This window comes from Zonotrichia leucophrys, chromosome 2 (genome assembly GCF_028769735.1).
Source record: "Zonotrichia leucophrys gambelii isolate GWCS_2022_RI chromosome 2, RI_Zleu_2.0, whole genome shotgun sequence".
NCBI classification, from domain to species: domain Eukaryota; kingdom Metazoa; phylum Chordata; class Aves; order Passeriformes; family Passerellidae; genus Zonotrichia; species Zonotrichia leucophrys.
Genome location: NC_088171.1, coordinates 21551096 through 21576305, shown reverse-complemented (window position 1 = coordinate 21576305; position 25210 = coordinate 21551096). Strand labels below are relative to the sequence as shown.

The 25210-nt window shown below is 39.5% G+C and overlaps 1 protein-coding gene across 1 annotated transcript in view; it reads right to left on the bottom strand.

The window, feature by feature from the left end:
* Window positions 1-25210, bottom strand: part of CUBN (cubilin) — a 145288-nt gene that overhangs the window by 49357 nt on the left and 70721 nt on the right. Inside the window, exons 32-43 of the mRNA XM_064704204.1 lie at window positions 20966-21140; window positions 19224-19405; window positions 13848-14004; window positions 12051-12167; window positions 9687-9800; window positions 7974-8102; window positions 7558-7690; window positions 4417-4622; window positions 3349-3530; window positions 1504-1693; window positions 657-854; window positions 178-324 (exon numbers count right to left, since the gene is read on the bottom strand). Of these exons, the coding sequence (XP_064560274.1) occupies window positions 178-324; window positions 657-854; window positions 1504-1693; window positions 3349-3530; window positions 4417-4622; window positions 7558-7690; window positions 7974-8102; window positions 9687-9800; window positions 12051-12167; window positions 13848-14004; window positions 19224-19405; window positions 20966-21140 (1930 nt within the window). The remainder of the gene's footprint in view (window positions 1-177; window positions 325-656; window positions 855-1503; window positions 1694-3348; window positions 3531-4416; window positions 4623-7557; window positions 7691-7973; window positions 8103-9686; window positions 9801-12050; window positions 12168-13847; window positions 14005-19223; window positions 19406-20965; window positions 21141-25210) is intronic.

The window sequence follows — 25210 nt, the reverse complement described above, 5'->3', positions numbered from 1 at the left end:
CAAATTTTAGCTTTGTAGAGTAAGAAATTTATTAACACATATTCATGAGAGGTGAATAATTAGATGTGTGTGTAATTAATTAAATTGTAGACAGCTCTTAACAATGCCAGACTCTCTTACCCCATTGCTAGCAGCAAGGCAGACATTTATCTGGGGGAGAAGAGAAATGAGTCTTACTTTTGTGATAAGAGGCGTTAAAGCCAGCTCCCGTGACACTGGCATCCGAAGTGAAGTGGAGGAACATTGCCTCTCCAGTTGATCTTATTGGCCCAGGAGGTTCTCGTCCACACACAGTAGCCAGTACTGGGGAAAGGCTATTGTCTCCTGGGATGAAAAGAACACATTAGTGTTAAAACTGAATTAGTCCACGTGTGCCTGCCTGTTGCTGTGGCTCACACTTTCAGGAAGGTGCTTTTCAAGACCTTTAACCCCTTACAGATTTAGAAATATTTTTATAGATCACCAAATATTTTGCTAGACTTTGTTAATTTTATTTTAATTAGAAGAAAGTCTCAAAATAGAGGAAGAGTACTGTTTTAGGGCATGTCCCTGTTGCTATCTAGATTGATTAAGCTCAGTGGAGATGAGAATTTGAGGTATTTGGACCTTGGGTCTCTACTGCACCCTGTCAGGGTAGGGCAAGATTGGCTTCTCACCATCTTTGATAATAAGTTTATCGTAGTTGCATGAGCTGTGAGATTCTATGTCTAGTGCCAGGATATTGAGTTCCACAGTGGATCCAGGAGCTCTGATAAGCCACATACAGTCCTCAAAATTTCTGTAATTCTGTGGCCAGCTCGGTGAGAAGAGGAATGAAGGTGTTTCTTCAGTTGTCACAGACCCTCCACATGCGCCTGTCATGGACAAGAAGACAAAAAAAGAAAGCATCCTCTTTTTAAACTGAATTCACCCCTCATGTAATATAAAATGACAGTCCTACAATAAAGCACAATGAGAGCACAGTGATGATGTGTGTAGCTGCAGTAATGCAGGAATTCTTCAACTTCAGTTTGGATTGGAAGTATAAAACTTGAAAATCCTCATCCTTAAGCATGTTCCCATGCCAGCTGCTGCAAGAATGATGTGATCTATTTTATTTTGAGGAATATCTAACAAAATACCTAAGAGCATCTACCACAGTTTAAGAGAAGTTATTGTTCTTGTTTCATATCACAGTGGCCAATGATTTATAATGGTTTTTGAAGAGGGATAATTTGCCATGAAAGCATAACAAATGTTTAGATTTAATTAAATACCTGTGTAAAGAAAAATGATCCTCTATCAACATGCCTATTTTTAGAACACTGTAAATTAGTATCTCTGAGTTTCTAGAAATTATTTTTAAAAGATAGTAAAATGCTTCATTAAAATGTCACTGAAATCTTTCCCTCATTAATAACTTGGGCTTTCTCTAGAGGGGAAGTTTGTTTGGATTTCTTTAAGTAAAGCTGAGTGTATCACTGGCTGTACCACTTGTGGCTGTGGAACTCACTGAAAACCCACCTCTAGCAATGGTCCGTGTAACAGAAGCAGCATCCACTGCATACCACTCCAAAAGAAAGCCTTTTCCAGTCACAGAGGAATCTGACTGGAACTGGATTGTCATGGAACTGCCAGAGGATGCAAAAGAGGCAGGGTCTGCACCACAGTATGTTGCAACAAGACGAGCATGAACTGTGGACCCATCAAACACCTGCAGAGAGAAGAACAGTGCTGTTCCTCACAGAGCCAGATTTTCATCTGCCTCATACTCAGCAAATTCCCAAGGAGAAAATTACCCTCTTTCAATCAGTGAGGGATCTGTGAACATATCCAAGTTAGAGAGAAACCTCTCTTATAAAAAGGAAATAAAATCTTCCTTTCCATTATATGCAGTTAAAAGTGAAGCTTTCACAGAAGAAGGATGTGAATGGAAGTCATCACATTCACCTCATTCCCTATCACAAGGCTGCTCTTTGGGGACATAGAATTACATCCTACTTTAAAAGAAGTCCAAAGGTACAATTTTTACTCTTGATGGGAAAAAAAAACAACAAACCATGATATGCAGGGGAGATAAAAAGAATTACTTTTCTTTCCTTTATCTTTTTTTCACCCACTAAGGAACATATGTATTTGGAATTCTATCAGATAAATATACAGAAATATTTTCTTTACTGTATGTATTTATAACCCAAAATCTTGTCTGGTTACAAGGTTCTTCTCCTTTGCCACCTTTCAAGCTTACTTTGTTCTTCTCATCTACCACCCAGTAAAAATGTCCAGTAGAGAAATCTAGGAATTATTAAACAAACACTAACATTGCATTAATGATTTGCTTCTTGAGTGAAATAAAGATCAGGCTGATTTACACTCACTAAATGTATGGCTGGTTTAAGAAACTCATCTTGCCTCCAGAGGGACAAAGAAAGGCAGGCTGAGTTAGGAGAAAAAAATGCTGCTAGTATGTGACATGAGGTGAAAGAAAAAGTTTTATTTCCTTTTTGAACTAATATTACATTTGAATATCAGTAAATTAATAATGAACTAAAAATATTGAACTAGCATTAACTTTCTCAAATAGAAAAAAAAGGATAATTGATTAATTACCTGCTTAAAAAAAAAAAAAGAAAGCAAGAAGAGATTTACCTTATTTAAGTGGTTATGTTGACTAAGTTCAGAAAGAATTTGCATTCTCTATTGTTCATTTTGCTTAGCACTATGAGTGCTGTGTTGAAGATGCCCCTGCTTATTGCTGGGCTGTAAAAGGCTCCTTCCCACTCCAAACTATTCCATTATTCCATTTTTTAATCTAGCTAGACTGTGTTACAGGGGGATACAGAGAAACAATCAAACTGGAAGAAAGAGGCGCCTTTCTACCACCAGCAGCAAAATTACTGATGCAGAGAGCAAAGAAGGCGCAGAAATTGTTCCTTGAAGGATTCTAAAATAATTTTATTTTTAGAAGCATTGAGATGTTACTATCACTGATGTCCTTAACTGAACCAGCAGGAAGCAAATTTCAGTCTGGTATCTGACCTGAAATTCTTGAATAGTAATATTTGGGATTGTACCATTGTGGACTTATTTTCAGTAAATTTCAAACCTGGAAATATCTGTTAGGGAGGCAAAGAGTCTAAATAAATAAAGAATCATTGAATATATAATTGAATATATTATTGAATATATTCAATATATATTATTGAATATATAATACTCTTCCCATACATAATAATTATTGAAAAGACAGCAAAAACAGTAAGCCACACCACACCCTCAGAAATGCTCCCCATTCATCCTGTAGGTTTCTCTATTCATCCATTTTACTAAAGTTGATGGAAATAAAATAACTTGTCAGAAGGAAATCACCTTTAGGCTGTCATACTGGCATCTGTGATGATTTTCAATATCCATCTGCAGGATCCGGGCGTGGATAACCTGGGAAGCGTTAACGCTTATCCGCCACTGGTAATTGGAATTGGGAGGATAACTCCTGGGCCACTGGGGGGAGGCTATTTGTCCTCTCTCCCCCACAATGTCATTTCCAAACACTGAAAAACAAGAAAGAGACAACTAATGCCTCTAATTCATGTACAGTAAAAGAAAAGCTGGGGGGCCCATCTGACTTAATTTGCTTAGGACTGGATGGTGCTGTAAGGCTGTAAGACATCTCAGACAGCTCTAAGATGTACATCCCATTATTTTCTTGTTTTGAGAGATGCAGTGTTCCCTTTCCTGAAAGAAATTACTCATTTGAGCCACATGGGTCTACAAGCAGGGGAAGCAGGAAGACAGCACACCTAAACTCCTTCCTGACTTTGACTACTTTATGTTCATTTCTACCCAAAAGCATTAAAAAAATTTTTTTAAATGCCTGTGCACATTCTGGTGAAAAATGGTCCTGACTTCATTGAGGTCTGAACTATTGGTAATTCATTTTGAAAAGGAGTTAAATCTCAAAAGAAGGGAAATTATTAGCAGTTTAGCTTGCATAATCAAAATGGCCATGAATGTTTAGCTTCAGCAGTCTGTTCACGCCGCAAGTCAGACTGATGTTGGCAGTAGTCCATTGAAATTTTGGATCTATAAATTGGCATAATTTCCTTTTTTCTAATTCCACTCCCTGGTTGATGGCATCTAGATCCAAACCAGAAGATGAACACTGTCACATACAAAAAACAAAATAGAAAGCTAAGAAATACCTATTTCTTAATTTTCCAATTTCCTAATAAATATGATATACTTCTGGCATGTTTAAGAGTGCTCCTTTACATTCAGCAGATATTTTACAAAATATTTTTAAAGTGAATTTACAAACCTTTTGACATCAGCAAATATTTTCTAATAGACTTTAGAGACCCAAACAATCCCTTTTTAGAATAATTTCAGAAGTACTATCAAAGTACAATCGTTTTCAATCAAATTACATCTACTTACAGTGAGAGAAGGTGGCCCTGAAGCCAACACCTGTGCCTGAGGTGTCTGAGACAAACTTGACCCAGAGGATATGTCCAACAGTTGATGTGTAATTGGAAGGGAAGGAGCTCCCACAGAACCGTCCTGCCAGCGCGCCGGTGTCACTCCCTTCCCGAATCTCCAGGTAATCCTTGGAGCAGCCACTGCTGTCCTCCAGCTGAAATGCTCTGTTCCAACAGCAGCAGAAGAGCATTAGCACACACAGGACTGGCACATAGTTCAGAGTGTGGCCTGCCAGGCCAATAGTCCCACTGTAGATGGTATCTTTCTGTAAGGCTTAGGAAAAGGGCAGCAACAAAACCCTCAGCACCTGCCAAGGCCACCAATACAGGGCACTCACTTTCCAGCCCCTTATTTTATAACAGAGCTTCAGTGTGCAGAGTTACACATTTTAAAGAGTTCCCAAATGCTTTTAAAATTATTTGGTTCTCCAAGAACAACCATGAAAGCCCTGAGATATAATCCAGATTTTTAATGTAAATCCAGTGAATGTCGAGTGCAGAGAATATTTTAGCCCCTTCATATGTCTATTATTTCAGCACATGCTGTGGTCAGAAAACAATTGCTGATTTAATTGCAGTTAGCACCTCAGAGGTCAGAAATCCCTTAGCAGTTCCTCCAGAATTATAAAATATTACTGTTCCTCTGGCCTGACTTTTACATATCTGGGTGTGCAAAATAATAACAAGGATTGTTATCAACTCTTCTAAAGTACTTTTTATCCCAGAAAAGGAATGAGACATAGTAACCAAATTAATTACTAATTATTGCACCAAGGTGAATGATAAATATATTCTAAAAATCATCTGTTATTTTAAATGAATTGCTTTTATACAAACCAAAATGGTTTCCAGAAGCAGACTATGAATATATAGAAAAGATTCCAGAGAGTGCCTCTAATAATGAAGGCTTTAAATATTCACGCTTTCTGATACTCTGGTAACAACTTCTCCCTTTCAGATTTGAATATAGCCATATGTGTTCAGCATATTATGCTGTGAAATGGTTCCAACCACTCATCTGGATATATTTCAGAACAATTTAAAGCTAGCCCTCACATTGCAAGACAGACACTGAAGAAAATTTTTGCCTCATGCCAAAAAAAAACCTTTATAACCTCCTAACACTAAATTAAATTAAAGAATAGTGCTTTCTAACATAATTACTCTATATTTTCCAGTATTTTCAGCTTGCCTTTCGGCTATTTGTAACTGAAGAAAAAGAATTAACATCTACTCAGTGTCACTTTATGTAAGCAAATGTATGTTCCACTGAAAGTTTCTGCTTCACAGCAGAATTTTGAGTTGTTTCTGAAAAGTTACTGCTTATTTTGTGACATTTTGAAAAATGTTCTCAGGCTTTTGAAAAACATTTTGGAAAATGTTTTCAGGCTGTAGTGCTTTTTCTCTGCTTCAGTGAGTAGTGGAGGAATAGAATGTCCTTTTTATTGCATTAGTGAATCAGCACATGCCTAACAAGTTGTGTCTTATGCAGTCAGTGTGTTACCAGAAAAAATTCCCTTTTGTTCTGATTAATTACAAATGCAGGTTTCAGAGTTAGTTTTGTTTTCCTGCACATTCTTCATAAGCTTTGCTAAAGGTCAGTGCTCTCTTTCTTGGCAGCAGCCACTGTTTGATGCCTGGAAATGAGGAGGCTCAGAAATCTACCTCACGGGTAAAGAACAACCTAACAACCCTGGTAAAGGACTCCACATAATTCTCCACATGACTTTCTTCTCAGAAGTGTTCAAAGGAAAGTTAGTTTACTACAGGGAAAACAAAATTCCATCACATACTCTTCTGATTATTGTTGTAGCTCCTCTGCTTTAACTGTTGAAGAAATTTTTAAAAATCTAACATCAATTTTAGAATCTCAGAATGTTTTGAGTCGGAATGGGCCTTAAAGATCAAATAGTTTGAAATCCTCTGCCATGGACAAGGACATCTTCCACTAGACCAGATTGCCCAGAGCCCCATCCAATCTGGCCTTGAACACTGCCAGGTTTGGGGCATCCACAACTTCTCTGGGCAGCCTGTTCCAGTGCCTCATCACACTCACAGTGAAGAACTTCTAACATCTAATCCAAACTTGTGCATTATCAGTTTGAAGCTATTGTCCCTTGTCCTGTCACTGCAGTTCCTGATGAAGATCCCTCTTCATCTTCCCTGTATGCCCCCTTCAGGTACTGGAAGATTGGTAAGAAGTCTCCACACAGCCTTCTCTCCTCTCCCCTCTCCTCTTCCCTCTCTCTTCCCTGAACAGCCCAAACTTTCTCAGCCCATCTTCACAAGGGAGGTGCTCCAGTCCCTTTTTCAGCTTTGTTGCTTCCATGTCTTCCTTTACATGGGGGCAACACAACCATATGCAGTGTTCCAGGTGGGACCTCATGAGAGCAGAAGACAGGGGCAGAATCCTCCCCTGCCCTGCTGGCCACACTCCTTTGGATGCAGCCCAGGATTCCTCTGGCTTCCTGGGATGTGGGTGCACACTGCTGGCTCGTGTTGAGTTTTTCATCAACCATCACCCCCAAGTCCTTCTCTATAGGGGTGTTCTCAGTCCCTTCTCTGCCTAACCTGTGGGCATATCTGGGACTGCCCTGACCCAGGTTCAGGATCTGGCATTTGCCTTTGTTGAATTTCATGAGGTTTACCTCAGCCCACTTCATAAATGTGTCAAGATCCCTCCAGAGGCATAACCCTACAATGTGTGGGATATCTAGGTCCTTTATATTAATCAGCTGTATAACAAACACTAAAATGAATCTTTACATTGCAGGAATTTCCTTTGTAACGAAAAGGCAGAGTGATGCTAAATTTCCTCTTCTTGTTTATAGGTGAATAAGAATTGGCTTCACCATCCCATGCTGCTCAAATAATAAACCACCTATTTATATAATGCTGAATATGCCTTTACAGAAGCGATGACTAAGAAGGGAAACACTGATTGCAAGCTCCCACTAACCCCTGCTGTGTTCTCTATCCAAGTTACTCTAAAAATATGTTTCAGCTTTATCACTGGCTAATTACGTTTCCTAACAAACACAGAGCATCCTTCCTTCAGGTCTGTTAAAAGCTGAATAATGACCCCTGGCAATGGATTTACATGAAGGACAGCTGGAGCCGGTTGCCAGGGGAGCTGTGGATTGTCCAGACACACTCGCTGTTGGGCGGATACAGCTCGGGGTAGCCAGGGCTGTTGAAAGCTCCTCTGTCCATGTGGAAAGTACCCCCGCAGGCTGCAACAAGAAAGAGACAGCAGAGGCTTGGAAAGGATGGCATAAACAAAAAAACAGCAAAAAAATTTGACAGAGACAGAGCACTTGCTAATCAAGAAAGCAATTCTCCTGGTCTCTTTGTTCTTTACCTTGTTGATGTACTTGCTGAGACCTCGGCCAAAAAGAGAAAGGGCAACAGGGGAGGTTCAAAAATTGAATGGCAGAGAGAAAAAGAGGTAAAGGATCTGTTCTTTTTCTTAAAAGTCAGTGGCATAAGGAAGCAGCACCTGTTGGAGGGACTTACATGATGACGATGCAGCATAGGTGGCATGGAAGCCCCTGGCAGCAACATCATTGTTGGAGATGAAATTCACCACCAGGGCATTACCAAAAGAAGTGATAGGATGTGGCATAGTAGTGCCACAGTAACGGCCTGAAAGAGAGCAGAACACAGAGGGGAAAAAAAATGAGTGTTCAGCATGTAATTACTGCTGCTAATTTAACATTTGGAGTTAATGTCTGACAACAAGCAGGAGTAATTTTCGTTGCTTACAATTGCAGTTGTCAATTCGATCTACAAAAAAAGAAATACTCCATGACATTTGCCCAAAACTCAGCTCTTGTGGCAATTTTTTTAACAGAAAAAGGACCTCTGGCACTCCAGACACCCTGGTCCCTGGCTATTCTGTCATTGAGTTCCCTTAAGGAAAATGAAAAATATGAGGAATGACTGCCTAATTGCAAATAAACCCCAAGAAAACCTATCAGATATATCTGACAGAGGCTTCCATTTCACTCAATTGGTTCTGAAGAAAAAAAGAAACCCTGAAAAATAACCGACCATTTCTCCTGTAATGGATTGTAATGTGGGGATTAGGAATATGAGTCATGATCTATCAAAAAGACATCTGCCAGTAAAAAGAAAGATAGCAGTTAGTATCATGGAATCATGGACTACTTTGGGTTGTAAGGAACCTTTAAAGGTCATCTAGTCCAACCAACCTGCAATGAGCAGGGACATCTTCAACTAGATATCATAGCTCAGAACCTCATCCAGCCTGACCTTGAATGTTGCCAGGGCATCTACCAATTCTCTGGACAACTTGTTGAAGTATTTCACCACTCTCATTGTAAAAAATGTTTTCATTATATCTAGTTGAAATCTACTTTCTTTTAGCTTAAAACCATGACAATCTCAATATGCCTTTCTAAAAGGTTTTTCCCCATCTTTCTTACATGCCCCCTTTAAGAACTAAAAAGTCCTTTTGGCAAGTGAAAGCCAAGGATAGGAGACAAAAAAATGAATTCTGCTCCTAGTAACAAACGATTTAAACTGACTGCAGCCCCACTCCCAACAAAGGAGCAAGTACAAAAACAGATTAAGGGAGAACATAGTAAGGCAGGGATATTCTGAATTTTCCAGAAAGTAATTAGGGGCAGCCCTAGGGATATGAGGAGAGTTGGGACCACCCTGTGACCAGGGCTGGGAATTTTGCTGCTTCAGGCTGCTCCTGGAACTTGAAGGGGATGGTACTGTCCAGAGAAGTCAGAAGAAAGCTATCAAAAACTCAGGAAAGAGCAGAAGAATTAGGCTTTCCATGGCTTGACAAAAAACCATTTTCTGCTCCCAGAATTCTTCAGCTTCCTTACCTGTGTTTAGCATGGACTATGCTTATTTGCTGTGCTTGTGACTTATGTGTTTGTGGAGTTAAATGGAAATTCAGTTTAAACTGAATTGCTTGGTTCCCAATATTGTTCCACTGAGGAGGAAGGAAAAGGCAGCTGGAGTCAACACCAAACTGCAGGTTAGCAGGAGCCCAGTCAGAGCCTGGGAGAACTCTGCCATTCACACTGAAGACTTATTCTCCATTCTCAATTTCCTCTGGCCAGAGAGGCCAAGGAGATTCTGTTATCAAAGAAAATCCATGGAGCAGGAGACCATGAACAGAAAACCTTCTCCTGCTTACCTTGGGTGTAGTTCTATATATATCAAATACACAAGGGAAAGGTACAATACCTTGAAGAGGAGCCTCATAGTTATTCCCATCCAAAATCTCCACAAAATCCGTTGTACAGTTTTGTCCATTTTTTTCAATATCAAAGTCAGTGAACGAAAGTGTGATGTGGTTGACTGGCAAGAGCAAAGAGTAAAAATTTAGGAAGAAGTTAGCAATTTCACAGAGAAATATTTACATGTAAACAAATGTTCTTTTTTTCCTCTTAAGTCACTCAGTCCCCATAAAGCATATCTGAAGTAGGTTTTATTTTTCATTATATATTGAATGAATTTGATTTAAGTGCATTAACCTTTAGTGCAAAGGTCCTGGTAAATCCCTTCAGTACCTTTCAGTACTTTCTAGTTCAATCAACATTAGAAGGAGAGAATTTAGCATATACACATGATCTAAGTGTCCTTGTTTCTGGACAACTTCATTATATACTGAAAAAAAAAACCAAATAAAACATGGAAAATCTACAGACTTTCAGAAACACAACTTATTTCTACAAACCCATGACCTGCTGTCCCTTTGCAATCTATATCATAGATCTGGACAAATGTGCCCTGCTCCAGGCTTAGAAAGAGCAGCTTCTTTCATTATATTGCAACATTCCATATTCATCAATTGAACTGGTCAAAGGATCATTAACTACCCTCAGCTGTACTTGTACAGAATTGGATTTTCCATGCTCTTGGACTGCAGGCTACATAATGAAAAAGAGAATTTCTGATTCAGGGTATTTTTGACTCTCCTACTACTCTTGCTTGTCTGATACAAACAAAGGTGAAGTCACAGCTGCCAGAAGAGAGGCTGTCCTTGACACCAGTCTGGGACAGTAATTATTACTGGCCTTAGGGTTCCATGCACTTTCAGTGGGTCAGAAAGAGTCTCATGATTTAGATGATAACTAAGTTTTCTCCCACACTGACCAAACCGAATTTGGCACAAATATTTTGCTTCTCCCTGGGCCCCACTTAATTGGCCTGAAGCAGCTGAGGTGACAGCCACAGAGGCCTGGCTGTATCCAGCAGGGTGCCCTGGCTGGCATTCAGCTGCATCCTTTGTGTCCCTCCTGCTCAGTCAATCACAGCTGTCAATGCAGGTCCTCAGGATACACAGCAAAAAGGCAAAACACAGTGGGTGGCCAGAGCAGGAGACTTGTTGGCCTTCCCAGTAAAAGCAGAGCAGGATCTCTGCTGTGGCCTGCCACTGGATAAATCTATCAGACGTGGGTATGCAATGCAATGTATGCATGCTGTTTATTTATGAAATGCCATAAGTAAATGGCATTAGATACAGCATAATGAAACCACGTGCAGCTGCAACAGGAGGCATGGGGTTGTCCAGCTTGTAGGTGGAGGAAGTCACTGCTTCTCACACAGCATTTTTATGGTCTCTCATACTCATGTAATTCAGGAGACAGGAGTCATCTATGAATTTTCAATACAAATCCAGGGAAAGTTTGTCTTTAAAAATAAACGTTACATAGGTGATGAAGTGCTCAGATGATGCCTTTTTCATGGACATCCTATTTGTAACTATACTTAAAAAAGGATTGCTTATCTCCTCATTTATGTTTTGGTATTTTCTTGGCAAATTGATATTTGTTTTATAAACTAGCAAAATAAACTTATAAATATGATGGAAACATTCTAGGATTTTAACAACATGTAAATATAATGTGTGCAACTAGAGTAGGATAGCTGCGATTTTAAATTAGGATACCAGGACATTATTATGGGATTTAACACACATAAATTATTTTTAGGGATTTTACACAATGTAAAGGTAACAGAGAGTATTAAACGTAGTAGCAGTATCTGATGGAAAATATTCAGTGGTTTATGATCAGTCATAAATCTGTGTAAAATTATGAATAGCTGACAGTGTATCTATGCACATAACAGCTTATTTATATATTTTTGTTTGTATTTGAAATCGAAATTTGTGTACCTTTTCTCATTATTCAATCTAATTTTTTAAATGTCAACAGCATAGTTTTCATGTAATACAACTCCAGCTTGAAAACTGCAGACCAAAATAAGTTCAGCTAAATACAAGTGCTTTAATTATATGTAAACCCTTAGATTTTCTCACAAATGAATCCAACTTCACATAGTATTCAACACCTCATTTATAATTTTAACACTTGGGTCACAGTAAATTGGCTAGGATGACAAAGTTGTGAATTGTTTTCCTCACTATGCACTTAATCTTTTACAGTGAAATCTGACTTGTGACAGATTGGGAGATCCACACTCACAGCTACCAGGAAGCAGAACTTCCTAAAGAAATAAAGGAGGAATTTTGCATTGTTATTACAGAAAAGAAGATGAGGATGTTAGTCATCCCAACTGACTACAAAAGATGTTTTTACTTACATGGTTCCTGAGCCTGAATAATCCAGCTGCAGTTCTGATTGTTTGGGTATTTGGCAGGATACAGAGGAGAGGAAATTGCTGCCCCAACTGAATCTGACTCTATGAAACTTCCACATGCTTTAGAAGGAAACAGAAAAACATAGATACATATATAAATATTTATATACACAAATCACCTTGCCTAGATTCTGTAGTGAAAGTGAACGCATAAAGTGTAACAAGGTACATTAGCATGAAATAGGATAAAATTCCCAATAGCATTTAATCAGAAGAATAGACTTAAGGATTAGCTCCCAGCACTGGCTGCACTTTCATGACCACATGCCATGCTGCACCTGGCTGGTCATCTGTAAGAAGCCAGACTGACTTTAGACCTGATAGATTTCATGTCTTCATAGCCCAGAAGAGATACCTTGGGGCAAAAATAACTTTGTTTAAGGGTAGTGCATTACACCCATTTCTCTGGTCACTTGTTTATGTTGGCAGTTAGGAAGAAAAAAGCCATAAATAACTGCCCACAACTTTCCAGCACCCAAGGGCAGCCCCACATTGCATTGGCAGAATCCTCTTGGAGCTGTGTCAGCAAAACTGCAATTGTGTGAGGTGTTGCACACACTCTAGAGCTTGGCTGACTGCAGAACTTTGGCTGACAGTGCTGAGTGCTGCCTTGCCTCATCTCTGAGCTCACTGGCAGCCCATAAACTGCCCAGGTCAGAGTTTAACACACACCTGCTTTAAACTGCAGGGTGAGGAGCTGAGTACCAAAGAGTGAGACTCATTTATTGTGCTGTGCTGCCTAAAACACCAAACAAAAGATGTGACTTTGTTAACTGAATTTTCTTAGGAAGAGGGAAGCTGGGTTGATAACATCCTAGGCAGGGAGCACTCACTCACCAAACATGGTTTGTACAGTACTGAACCCACTAAATGTTCTGAGAAAGCTGAACAGTTTAGGCTCTCATAGCTGTTAGCCAGAAATGCCTAATTAGGTATCTAACTAGCACCTCAGGACCTGGGGTTTCTGAGGTTTTTGTTCATACAAGATCCTCCTTTTCTTTATAATTTTTCACAATATTTTTGAGAAAGAAAAATTTCTGGGAAAAGCAATAATTAAAAGTGACAAGAAGCCTGAGAGGAAAATTAGAGAGACTGATTTTGTCTGCAAATATTAAATGTCTGTAACTTGGAGAAAAGCTGTTTCACAAATTACTGACAAAAAGTAAAAGCAAATCATGGTATCAAATAGTATGTAACTTCATGAAAAATATTCTGCCCAGTTGGTGTCATTTTTCATTAAAAAGGAAACCATGGAAAATACCAATTAGTCTGCCACAAATTGGATAGTTGATGTTTGGCAGGGTGTGCAGGCCTGAATCCATGGACTTCATCAACAGCACCACAGAATTCTTTTCTAGCTTTTCAGATTCATGCGCATGGATGGCCATATAAAATGTTATTTTGTCACCAGGTCTGTGGAAACTGCCAGTTGCACATTTTTCTCAGGACAGTTATGGACAGCTAACCCTCTAGGGAGGAAGAATAAGAGTAGCTGATGTGTGCTACATGCCTTGCTATAAAAAACATGATTTCTTTTTTCCCAATTGAAGAATCTAAGTTGATCCTCAGACTTTAAAGTCTTTTATCTATAATTTGGAAAAAATTGTTCCTGGTAAAGATACACACTGGTATGGTGCATGGGTAGAAATTACACTTTCCATTATCAGCTGTGCTAAAAGACTGTGTCAGACACAAAGCGGTGATGAGATAAATGTGCATTAATGCAAATGATGCAATTACCCTCCATGAAGCGAGCACTGAAGCCCCTGTGCTGGATGGTTGTGTCAGAGTGCATTCTGATGTACATCTGGTTCCTGGAGGATGTGATGGGAGGAGGATGCTCTGCTCCACAGAGCCTTCCAAGAAGTGGTGCTTCATTGTTAGGACCATCAAATACCTGTCATGAAAATATCAAATAAAGTATTTGGTTTCAATGGGAGTATTGAGAAGACTTTAATTTCATTCCCTCTCTTATGTCCATTAATTTTTCATATGTAGTCCTGCTATGGGCAGTGCAAACAAACTACATTGCCCATCTTAAGTGGCAATTTCCAAAAAATGCATATATTTCAGGTTGAAGCTATGGGATCCTTGTAACCAAATGTAAAAAAAATGCCCCAAGTAAACATCTTCTTTCATGTGTATTGGGTATTGAAGCAACACACATTCAACAATCGACATATCCCCAAATATTTGCTGTTTTCTGTTAATGGCTAACATGAGCTCCTGTGCAGCTTTCATTCAGTTAAACCCTGCATCTTGTCTCAGTAAAGATTTCTTAACTGGCCCCAACATGCAACTGGTGCATCAGTGAGAGCTATGACTCTGGATAAAAGGTCACCAGGATTAAGGTTTTTAGATCCAGCATCAAGGATCAGATACATCTATGTTTTATAAAAGCTTCAGAGTGCCAAATTACACACATACACATGAAGTGCTATTTAAGCCGATGGTAAAGAAAAAAAAAAAAGGAGGAAGAAAGTAGATAGGTTTACAAAACTTCACTTTTCATCACTTTTCATTTTACCACAAAAGGCTTCCTTCTCTTTTTTTCCCCCCTACAGCTGATAATTTTGTTTCCTTCCTGTTTCACAATCAGGAAGAGAAGGACAGGGAAGTTAAAACCAATGAGTTTATAATTTAAACAACATCAAAATTTTGACAAGAGAAAGTACAGAGAGAGAAGAATGGCCACAGTCTCAGTCCCCCATTAATCATTCCTAGCACTCCAGCAGAAGTGATTTGCTGCTGCTGTGTTGGGAGCCATGGGGCAGTCCCAGAAGTGCCTCCCTCCAGCAGTAAGGACTGGAGCTCCCAGCACAGCTGCATGATCACAGAGGAGGAGCCTTGGCGCTGCAACAGACGTTGAATTTGGTAATTCAGTTCCTGTTTCAGCATTAACATCCTGCCCTGCCATATGCACATCATTTAATATAATCGAGAAAAATATGGATTAAAATATGCATAGGAGCACCCAAAAATGGAGTCAGGAGGCTAAAAGCTATATAAAAGCTATACAAATGCCATCAGATTAGAAGACATGTACTTTTTATTGAGAATATCTTCCTTTACTTCAAAATGTCTCACATCCCAGCAAGTCTGTGCAAGGCAGCACCAATGAGTTAGAAATTTTTAACTAGACTGTGTAACACAATGCAATATTTCTGCCTCCAGTATTCAAAGGCTTTTGAACACACTAGTGAAAAAACCCCAAAAAACCAGCAGCTGAGAGAAAGATGACCTGTCTCAAATAAACCTCAGAGCTAAGAAACAAGGGACAAAACTCCTGCTTAATCCCCTGACATACCCTACATAGTCAATGCTGCACTCATGAATTAAACATTGGCCTGTGGTTCTGTGAACACTGGCGAGCTGTGTGGGATCTGGGGATGGAGCATTTAGTCTGCAACGCCTGTTAAAATGAGTACCTGGTAAAGACACCAAAAACATCCATCCATTCAACCTTTTCTTCTCTCTTGGCAGCCTGCCACAATCACCCTCTAATACACAGTGTGCAGTGTTTATTCTTCCTCTGCACATATATTCTGTATATAAATCAGATGGCCAGGAGTTAAAAACCACAAACCATGGAATGTGGGGGGAAAAAAAACCCCTTAGGAATTAAAGCAGTGTCTTTCCCTAGACAGCAGTGAGAGAATTTATCTGAGAAGAAGCATTGCATTGACAGGGCACAGAGAGAGGGCCTGACTGCTCCTGGTAAAATGCTGGCTTTGATCTGCAACCCTCTGCCCAGCTGAGGATACAACCAGGAGGATTTCAGGCTTGCAGTTAGATCAGCAACCCCAATATTCACACACTAGCTCAGGAAAGAGTTGAGTCCCTGCAGTTTCTTAAAGTTATTTTAAAAGCATTTGAGAAATGCATTTTTGTGGCTGCAGGACTAAGGAAAACCAATGCATCTGCTCACTTAAAAGCCAAGTTTTCAGTTGCATTGTGCATAGCAGCAATTCCCTTTCCACAGTGAACATAACTGAGTGACTCATTGCCTTCTTCTTCAAATGGGTCCTGAATTTTGCACAAGCACGACAAAAAGATGTCAACTTTTGTCTTCTGAGCCAAAAAAACTAAACTCCACATATTTCTAACTGTTCTCCCTTGAAAGATCCTCTTTGCCAGCACCTGGAATAAATGAAGTTGCACCTCCTCTCTATCTCCCAGAAGTTTACATTTCTATACTCCTATGTTTTACTTGTTATACTGCAGCAGGAAAGAAAAAAAAAAACATTTACTTAATCAAACTCACTGGATAGAATAAGCTAATTCTCACTCCCTTTTTCAGGACCTTGTGCTACAAGTACTGCCTTCTGAGCTATGTTCTTCTTCTGTCTCCAAATACTTGAAACTCTTGCTGACCCGAGCTCCTGGCATAGCATCAGATACATTATTGGTTAAACACAGTCCAAAAATGCAGCAATTGGTACACTCACAATTTCTTTCCATCCATTTTCCTTCAAAAAAACAAATTTTTTTGTGAGTCACACTCTCCTGACAGAAGAACACAGGGGTGGGTACACAGGGAGGAATTGAAAATTTACTCAAGTATGGTGACAATGACAACAAAAAACTCTTCTCAAAGATCTTATGCTTTCTACATAATATAACTGAGTTAGACTTGAGATTAGAGAAAGGCCATACACCCCCATTTAACAGATGAAGAGATGGTCATCTGTTCTCAGAACAAATAAGAAAGAAAGCTGAGATGCAGAAGCAGAGGACTCAGCTAAATTTAGAAAGTTAAACGAATGAAATATGTGCTCTCTGCATTCTCTCCATTGGCTCTAGAGGGAGCTCAGGGCAGTTATCCCATGATTTACCATCACAGGCTCAGAATACATTTGGCTGAACCTAGATCTGTGCTCAGGTTCACATCTGAAATCACTGAGCTGGACAGAAAAATGCACCAGGCTTTATGGAGTTGCAGCATGGCCAAGAAGCAGCAGACACAAATATTTTCTCTCCTCCCACTTTGCTCACATAACACACGTGCAATGGAAAACCTTAGAGGAAAAAATACATTTTCATGTGTTCCCCATAGAAAGGAATTTATGGGAGAAATATTTGGAAAAAAAAAGAAACTTGAGTCATATTGCAGGGAAAAATAAGTGGATGTAGAGGGGGGAGGGTGAAGGAAAAGACCATTGGTGCACTCGAGGGTGGAGGAAAGCCCAGGAGAAGTCACAGAGCAACTGAAATCCCTACAGATAAGTAAAAATTCAAGAAACAGAAAAGGGTGGAACCTCTGTGCTACTCATACATGGTAGTTGTTCCTATATTAGGGAGAGAAAAACAACCCACCTGCTTCCGTAGCTGCCTGTATTTTCCATTTCCACAGCTTTTGGAATGCAATTCCTGAACCATTCACAGTCAGACACCTACTTATATTTTCCAGGCACTCTCTGTCCCCTCACTCTGCTCTCCTACGTGTGAGGCATATAGCAAGTCTCAAAACAAGTGAACACAAATCACATCTAGGTGTTGGTAACAAGTGATTCTCCTATTATCGGCATGCCAGGAGTGAAAGAAACCTCATTAACTCCTTTCTTGCCCTGCTGGTTCCCTTACATGAGCACTGAAAAATTCTACCTCATGCACCAAGGCCTCAAACCAGCATCAATTTTCAATGGCTTCAAACCCCTCATCAGTTTGCAAACCACACTCTACTTTGTGGGCAGTGATTGAAGTCTGCATCAAATTTGAGTCTCCAGTTGTGTTTGGACAGCTGGGGCTAATGGGCAACTCCCTTCTTCAGCACCCCCAAAAACCCCCAAAAAGCAGAAGCAAACCACAGATACTCCTATAGCTTTGGAGGACAAGGGGTGTCACTGCACATGGTCTGCAGAACTCTGTTCACACAAAGAGCTCTGGCACAGACATCTCCTCTGGCCACTGAGGGAATGACTCTTTTCAATGATTCAAAACTCAGTGATTCTAAATAGTTCAATGATTCAAAATAGTTCAATGATTCAAAACAGTCCTATCCAGCCTGTAAAGGTAATGGGGGACTTGTTCTTCTAGCTGCAAGGAGCTCATGGAACTGAGCACTCCACAAAGTGTTAAGACGTGTGCAAGCATCCATTGGCATCAGGTCTAGAAGAGAAATTGGTATATCAGGCCTTTTCAGAATTTAGCCCTTAATTTGTGAATGGCTTGTTTGCATTAATACAAATACAACCATCCTAGATAGCCTGTGTTTTTGTCAGGCACTTTGACTTTCTGACTTTCTACTCCTGTGTCATAGCACAGAAGAACTGAAAGCTCCTTTTCAAAGGTTCCCTGATGTAGTTTATAATTTAAATAGAAAAACATAACCATATTTCCTTATGCTTCATAACCAGGAGGAAAAAAAAAAGGAACAGTCATTGTACAAAGAGGCTTTGTGGGCAAATGAAATCTTCAGTTCTGCTCAGCAAAATGGGGACACATTTCCTTTTTTTCTAGTTCAGTACAAAAAAGCTTTACGAGGCAATGTTGTTAAAACTGATGCTGTTTTCAAAAGAGTCTCAGCTCCTGCCAAATTGAGTTCTTTGTGAATGACAGTTTATCAAGGAGAGGAAAGCTGGATTTTGGGCTCCAATCACTGTGCTTTATCTGACTTGCACTGATCACACATGCCTTTGTACTGAGTGAAGTGCAATCTGACATTGAGGGCCAGGATTTCATGTCCCTGCTCCCAAGAGGCCAAGAGGAGACTTGGAGAGTTTTTCGTTGTGCACTGATTGAGCAGCAATTTGAGTTTCTGTGAGAACAAAAGTTCCCAAACCAGCAGCAATGTGAAGCTTTAAAGAGAGCAGTGGGTCTAATGAAGCAATTAAACAGACAGCTGCAGAGCACCTGAATAAACAGTGCATACATAAAGAAAATCAGGCAGCAGCAATTCCCTCTGGATGCAGACTCCCTCTCTCCTGAGTCTGTAGCAGAGTGTGGGCAATCTGCTATCTATGTCAGCAGTTCATCCTATGGCTTGGAGCAAGCTGTGGCAAACTGCACTATAAATGGGAAAGAGTGTCATCATAGCAGTTATCTGTGTGTGAGGTATTTTGCAAGCATTTCACCAGACTAATCAAGGAAACCTTTGAAATTTCTTTTGTTACTTACTTCAACATTGTCATAGTTACATGAGCGGTGATTTTCAATGTCAAAATCCGTGAAATTCAATAGGACTCTGTGGCTCTGATCAACTTGGATAACCCAGGAGCAATCAGTGTTGTTATTATAAGGTTGAGGATAGTTTGGAGAATGGATTTCCCCGCTGTTAGCTTGGAAAATACCACCACAGCCTGAAAAAGACACAATCAGTTTTAATCACAAGCTCCTTTCTTTCATACTTAGTGAGAATCCAGCTCTATTTTTAAACTATGAACACCTCCTTTTTTATATTTCCTACATTAAGCTTTTGTAAGATGAGTGCTATAACAGTTGAAGTGTACAACAAAGATCAATGGAAATTCCTTTTAGGAAAGTATAACATTATCATTATAACTGAATATGTGACAACACTGCTCAGAGTGATATAGCCCCAAACTGGCAGTAGATGTTGTAAAGGCTGAAGCTGGTATTTCTCTATCCTAGATAGTGTAAAAGCAATCCAAAATACTGTTCATAGGAATGCCAGAGACCTGGCATACTGAGAAAGCAATAACTTGCCCTAGCTGAGCTTAGGGTGAGACAATTCCTTCTCTACTGGGAGAGCTGGAGCTCCTCATTGCTCATGAGCAGCGCAGCAATTGCAAACCTCTCATTTTTACTTCTCTGCCCATGAAGCTGAGGGCTTCCTGAGGACTCCACCCTCAGGTACTTCTGGTCAGAACAGATCTGGTGCTCATGAATATCTAAATAGCCCAGAATGATGAATTCGGTGTGGGAAGTACCAGGGATTTCAACAGGACTAACACGAACAGAGTTTTACATCTTAAAAAGAGATGGAGGAGGGAAAAATAAAGACAAGGATAAAACAACTATGCTGTTATTTTATTCTGGTGAGTGGGTATATAGAGGTTAGAGGGGGTTGGAGTACAGCAGGCAACACATTGTAAAGGGATAAGAAAGCTTCAGGGGGCCTAAGTAGAAAAAATAAGCCGCCAGATCTCAAAAGGGGATTAATTCAAAGGACTATTGTAGACTTCTTTTATTAAGAAAAAAATCTTGTGCCTTTCTCATAAAACATCTGAGAGAGAAGAAGTACAAACCTTGACAAACTAATGAAACAGTGTGCTTAATAAAGCAAAACTGCAAGAATTAAAATTTGCCTCTCATCACTTTTCATTGCAATTATTTTCCGATAATTGGTCTTTCTATTAGAACTCCCATGTAGAGACATGGTTGAGTCTTTTAAGCATATCTCTTCTTTCAGTGGTTACCAGTAAAGCTATGAACAAAAAATCACATTGGGGGATGGATAAACCTTATAGAGATCAAGTATTTACTAATCACTCCAAATATTTTTGGGGTCCAGTCTACTGAGTTCTTCAAGCTAGTGTTCTCAGCTATTTTTCAGTTTACCATTTAAAACCAAAAGCACCATTCAGTGAATAAAAGATTCTGTATGGGTAAGTGGGTGGGAAGAAATGGTAGCATGCAAAATCCCTTGCTCATTGCAGGAATGTCTTCATTAGTTATGTAGAGAAGAAACTGAAACAAAATACATTAATAGGCCTAGATTTCAGATAATTAGACAATTTTTAACTCTGTGTGTTTTCCAGCATCTCTGAGTGATACCAAATTCAGTATCACCCAAATTCTCTTTCACCTTTCAGTCCTCTGCTGTTTGACTACTGTGAATGCTTGCACGGCTGATCCTCAATTCTCAGGCTTCCTGAATTTCTCCTGGTATTACTCACCACCTGGAATTTCTTGCCAGGAGGCATTAAAGCCTTTCCCTGAGTCTGTTGCATCTGTCTCGAAGCGGACAACGGCTGAATTGCCCGTGGTGGAGATTCGCAGTGGGTTCTGTGCTGACCTTGAGACACACAGCTGGGCTAGCCTAGGAGAGAGGAAATCTGGGCCACCAAACACCTAGAAGTGGAAGAAATATTGTCAAAGTTTTCCCAAGACAGTATCTGTCACACAGAGTACATGAGAACTGTTTAGTTTTTAGGAGGAAAACAAAACCCATCTATAAGTATTGAAAATAATTCAACATTTTATAATGTAAAGTAGCTAATAGAGTCTTTTTCTCTGCAGACTTTTTAGTACCTGAACCACCAGCACAAACCAAGTTTAAAGTTCTAGATGATTTGAGAACAGCCTTGAAATAAATAGAATTTTCTGTCTGGGGACTTGGCCAGATTCTTCTTCCCTTTCCCTCCAGAATTAGCACCTTGTTTCTCTGGACATATAAACCCAGATTTTTTTTTTTTTTTTTTTTATCCTTGTGCAAAAAAAATGGCTACTTTTTGCAGGAACCTGTGATGATGATTTGCACCACTGATACACAGAGGCATAGGCATAGTTAAAGATGATTTTTAAACTGGGGACAGATTTCTTAATTCCTTCTGATTAAAAAAAAAGCAGCATTGCAACTTTATTTACTTCAAGGGCAGCATAAATATCCCAAATAATGGATTTGGATCAAGTAAGCCACATTTTCATAATGCTCTTTGGAAGCAAGGATGTATAGCATACAAATTTGCCACAAAAGATGAGTTTTGGCTTTTAAGAGTAAGTGTTTCCTACTCAGCAGAGTGTGCCTCAGGCAGTCATAAACCAGAGAACCACCACTCCCTTAAGCATCACAGCAGTATGATGAACTTCCAATGCATTTTTCAACCAAGTGCAGTGAATTATGTGGCAGTGTGAAGCCTTGTAAACCCTGTTTGTTTTCCAGAAAGGATGCAGGATTTTAGTTTGAACTCATTTGTAACTGGTGGAACAGCTCACCTTCCCTAGTCTTCCCTCTCAAAGCTGAAGAAAACACACATGCTCAGGGCAATTTCCAATTGACATGTGATTTTTTTGCCTAGAGCTCTCAATTATTGGATTTTCTTGGCTTCCTGCATGCTAATGAAATGGCACCCGATACTGACAGTCTGCCACCTCCACTGTGTGTGCCTGGCAGGACTGCAGCTGCAAAAGTCAGCTTGGAAGTAACCTTGGATGGGAAAACTATAAAAGACACACCAAATAAAGAATGTGCTGCTGTCTTTCAGCAACCAAACAATTAACAGAAAGATTCTAATTCTATAAGTACGCTTATTATTATGTATAAATCCCAAAATTAAACTAGATAACATCAAGTTCTAACAACGAAAAAACCCCAACCACCACAAACCAACAACAAAAAGAAACAAACAAAAAAACACCCAAAAGCAGAGAATAGGAATATAAGGCAACAAATCCCATCAGATTTTTCCAACAGTAGCACCTCAAGTCCACTCCAAATATTAACAGTTTGGTAAACATCAAAAAAGTTAAAAGAAACAGTCTATGCATCTTTCTCAGAAAGCAACAGTACTGCTAGAAACAGCTTTATATGTGTCTTTTTTTCCTATGATCACTTCAAGATGAGGAGAAATTCAATATTTTAATAAGCTCTGTCAGACACTTTTAAACCCCAGAGGTAGTTTGGGTTCTGTCCAAGCTAAATATCTGAGCAAGTCTAACAAAGAGCTGAGCTAGTCCCCCCACATTCAGGGGTAAGGAAAATAATTTGATTAATTGTGTGCTCACTAACTACTCAGAGGGCCTGGCACTGCTCTGATGTTAAAGATATAAGAGAAATAATTTGATTTTAGCTGGAAAAAAAAAAAATCTGTCACTCCAGGTTAATGTGAGACTTCAGGAACTGAGGCTTGCATCCCCGGAAGAAATAAGGAATGAATTTTTCTATAAACATCATAGTCAATTAGATGTTCAAAAGACAGTATTTTGCTGTGGTGGCTGATAACACAGGCTTAATAGCTTAAACATTTTTATTCTGGCTGAGATAGCACTTTTTTGCATTCTGCAGGGAGGCTGCATGACTTGAATGGATAATGGCTCCTCTGTCCAATCGATCGTCTGAAGGCATTCAAAAGGAGTCAGTATGGATGAAATCTCAGCTCAGATTCAGAATCTGAAATGAAGCTGTCAGGGTCTGGGGAAGAAGCCTGTTTGTCTGCTGGAAGCTCAGTGTCCAGAAAAATCTCACTGCTTGGCCGCCTGTGAGGCCCAGTGACTGCTGCATTTGTCAGAAGTCTGTTCAAATATGAATTTTAAAATGTGTTTGTGGTACATTCCCTGAGTCAGAGCCACAGCATGAGATCTAGCAGGAACACATGCTCTTAATCATGTAAACCAGCCTAGGGAAGCTGTGTGGCAGAGGAAACAGCAGGAGTTTCTAATATGCATCCAATAAGTCTCATGGACCAGCCTCTCACATCATCCCTGGTGCTCCCTGGGGCTCTCTGCCCCTGGGCAAGGAACCCAAACCAGCTCTGACATGAACCCTGCTGCTTTCTGCAGCATCTCCTCAGAAATTACCTTGGCCCGAGCTGAACATTCAAATTGACCAATTAGGAAAGAATTAAGGATGGGGGAGAAATATGGATGGAAATCTGAAGTTTATGGGTCTCCTTTACATTGTTAAGGGTTCAGCAACAGCTTCTGCACAGTTTCAAAATAAAAAGCAGTCAGAGGCATGCTCCTTATAGTTATGAGTGTATTTTCTTTTCTCCTTTAGGCTAGTTCAATTAATTAGATGCTTTCATAAAGGCTGGAATAAAAACAAGTTTGAGTGTTTCCATGACAAAAAAAAATAAAATATTATATTTGGCTACAAAGAGAAAAACCAATAGTTACCACATGAAAAAACGAGAGAAAAGAGAATGGATGGAAAGAATGAATTCAAGGGTGTGGTTCATAAAGAATGATAGGATATCTGAGCTGAAAAAAAAAATAAATAAACATCTAGTCTGACCAGAGTATCTGATCCCAAGATAAGGTGGTGTTGGCTCTCATAGCAGGGCTGCAGGACACTGAAATAAAGCCCATGGTTTTAATCTGTTCTTATCATTTGCTTCTGCCCCGTTAGCTCCATTTGATGTTAACAGTCAGCATTCCAGAGTTATGAGCAACAGAAAGCTGTTTTTCATGCAGTTGGTCACCCTCATGACACAGATTTTCTGGGAATAACACTGATCCCTGCCCAGATATAACTTCCAGCAAAGAGACAGCCTGGCTTTGACTGAGAAATAAGAATTGTGGCAATACCTGATGCTTTTTTTTCTATTTAAATGAGAAGACCAGAGCATCTGACTTGGAAGTGAAATAGATTGACAGTCTTCCTTCCTTTTCTGCTCAGGGCTACATCTTGCTGAGGCAGAATATATTTATAGTTTGTGAAAATCTGGTCCATGCTAAAGGAGAAGATGTCATCATTTATCTGTCATAATTTATTCAAAACAGGCATGGTAATTTCCCTCTATGAATGTAATTTCAATAGAAGCCATTCAAAAACTATTTCAATTATTTCATTTTGTCCAAAATAACATCTTCTATTTCCATGGAACATTTCTAGAAAATATCTTTAAGAACAATTTAAATTTGCTTTCTGGATGTTTATAAAAGGAATGTCATTTCAAGGGGAAGAAAAAAAGACAGACTGCAACAGTGCCATAAAAGAAACAGGAAGAATGCATCAAACACTTGAGCCATGGAAATAACCTGAGGATTTCACATTAAAAAATTTAATGCAACTATTATTGCACAGTTTTAGTGAAACATATGGCAGTCCTGGGATACTGACAGGGAAATGACAGCTTGTTTAAGAGGCATTGTCAAAGGAAAGGGAAGGGAGATGCTGCCTCTTACAAGAGCAAGTATGCTTCAGACAAATGTTCAAGGGTGAAATATTCAAGAAACTATGGTATAAAAGTGAAGTTAGCAACAAAGATGCTGCAATGAGAAATGTCTCTTAGAATTTTCCTAAATTCACTGCCAAGTCAAAGGGATGAGGGTGTTCCTAAGCAAAAATGCATCCAGGAGAGCAAGTTTTGTGATTGCTGGGAAATATTCATTACAGGACATCTTATTTCAGGTACCAGACTGAATGGGACATGGAGGGACAGCAGAGTGCCGACCTACTTTAGTACTGATTTTGACTTCCT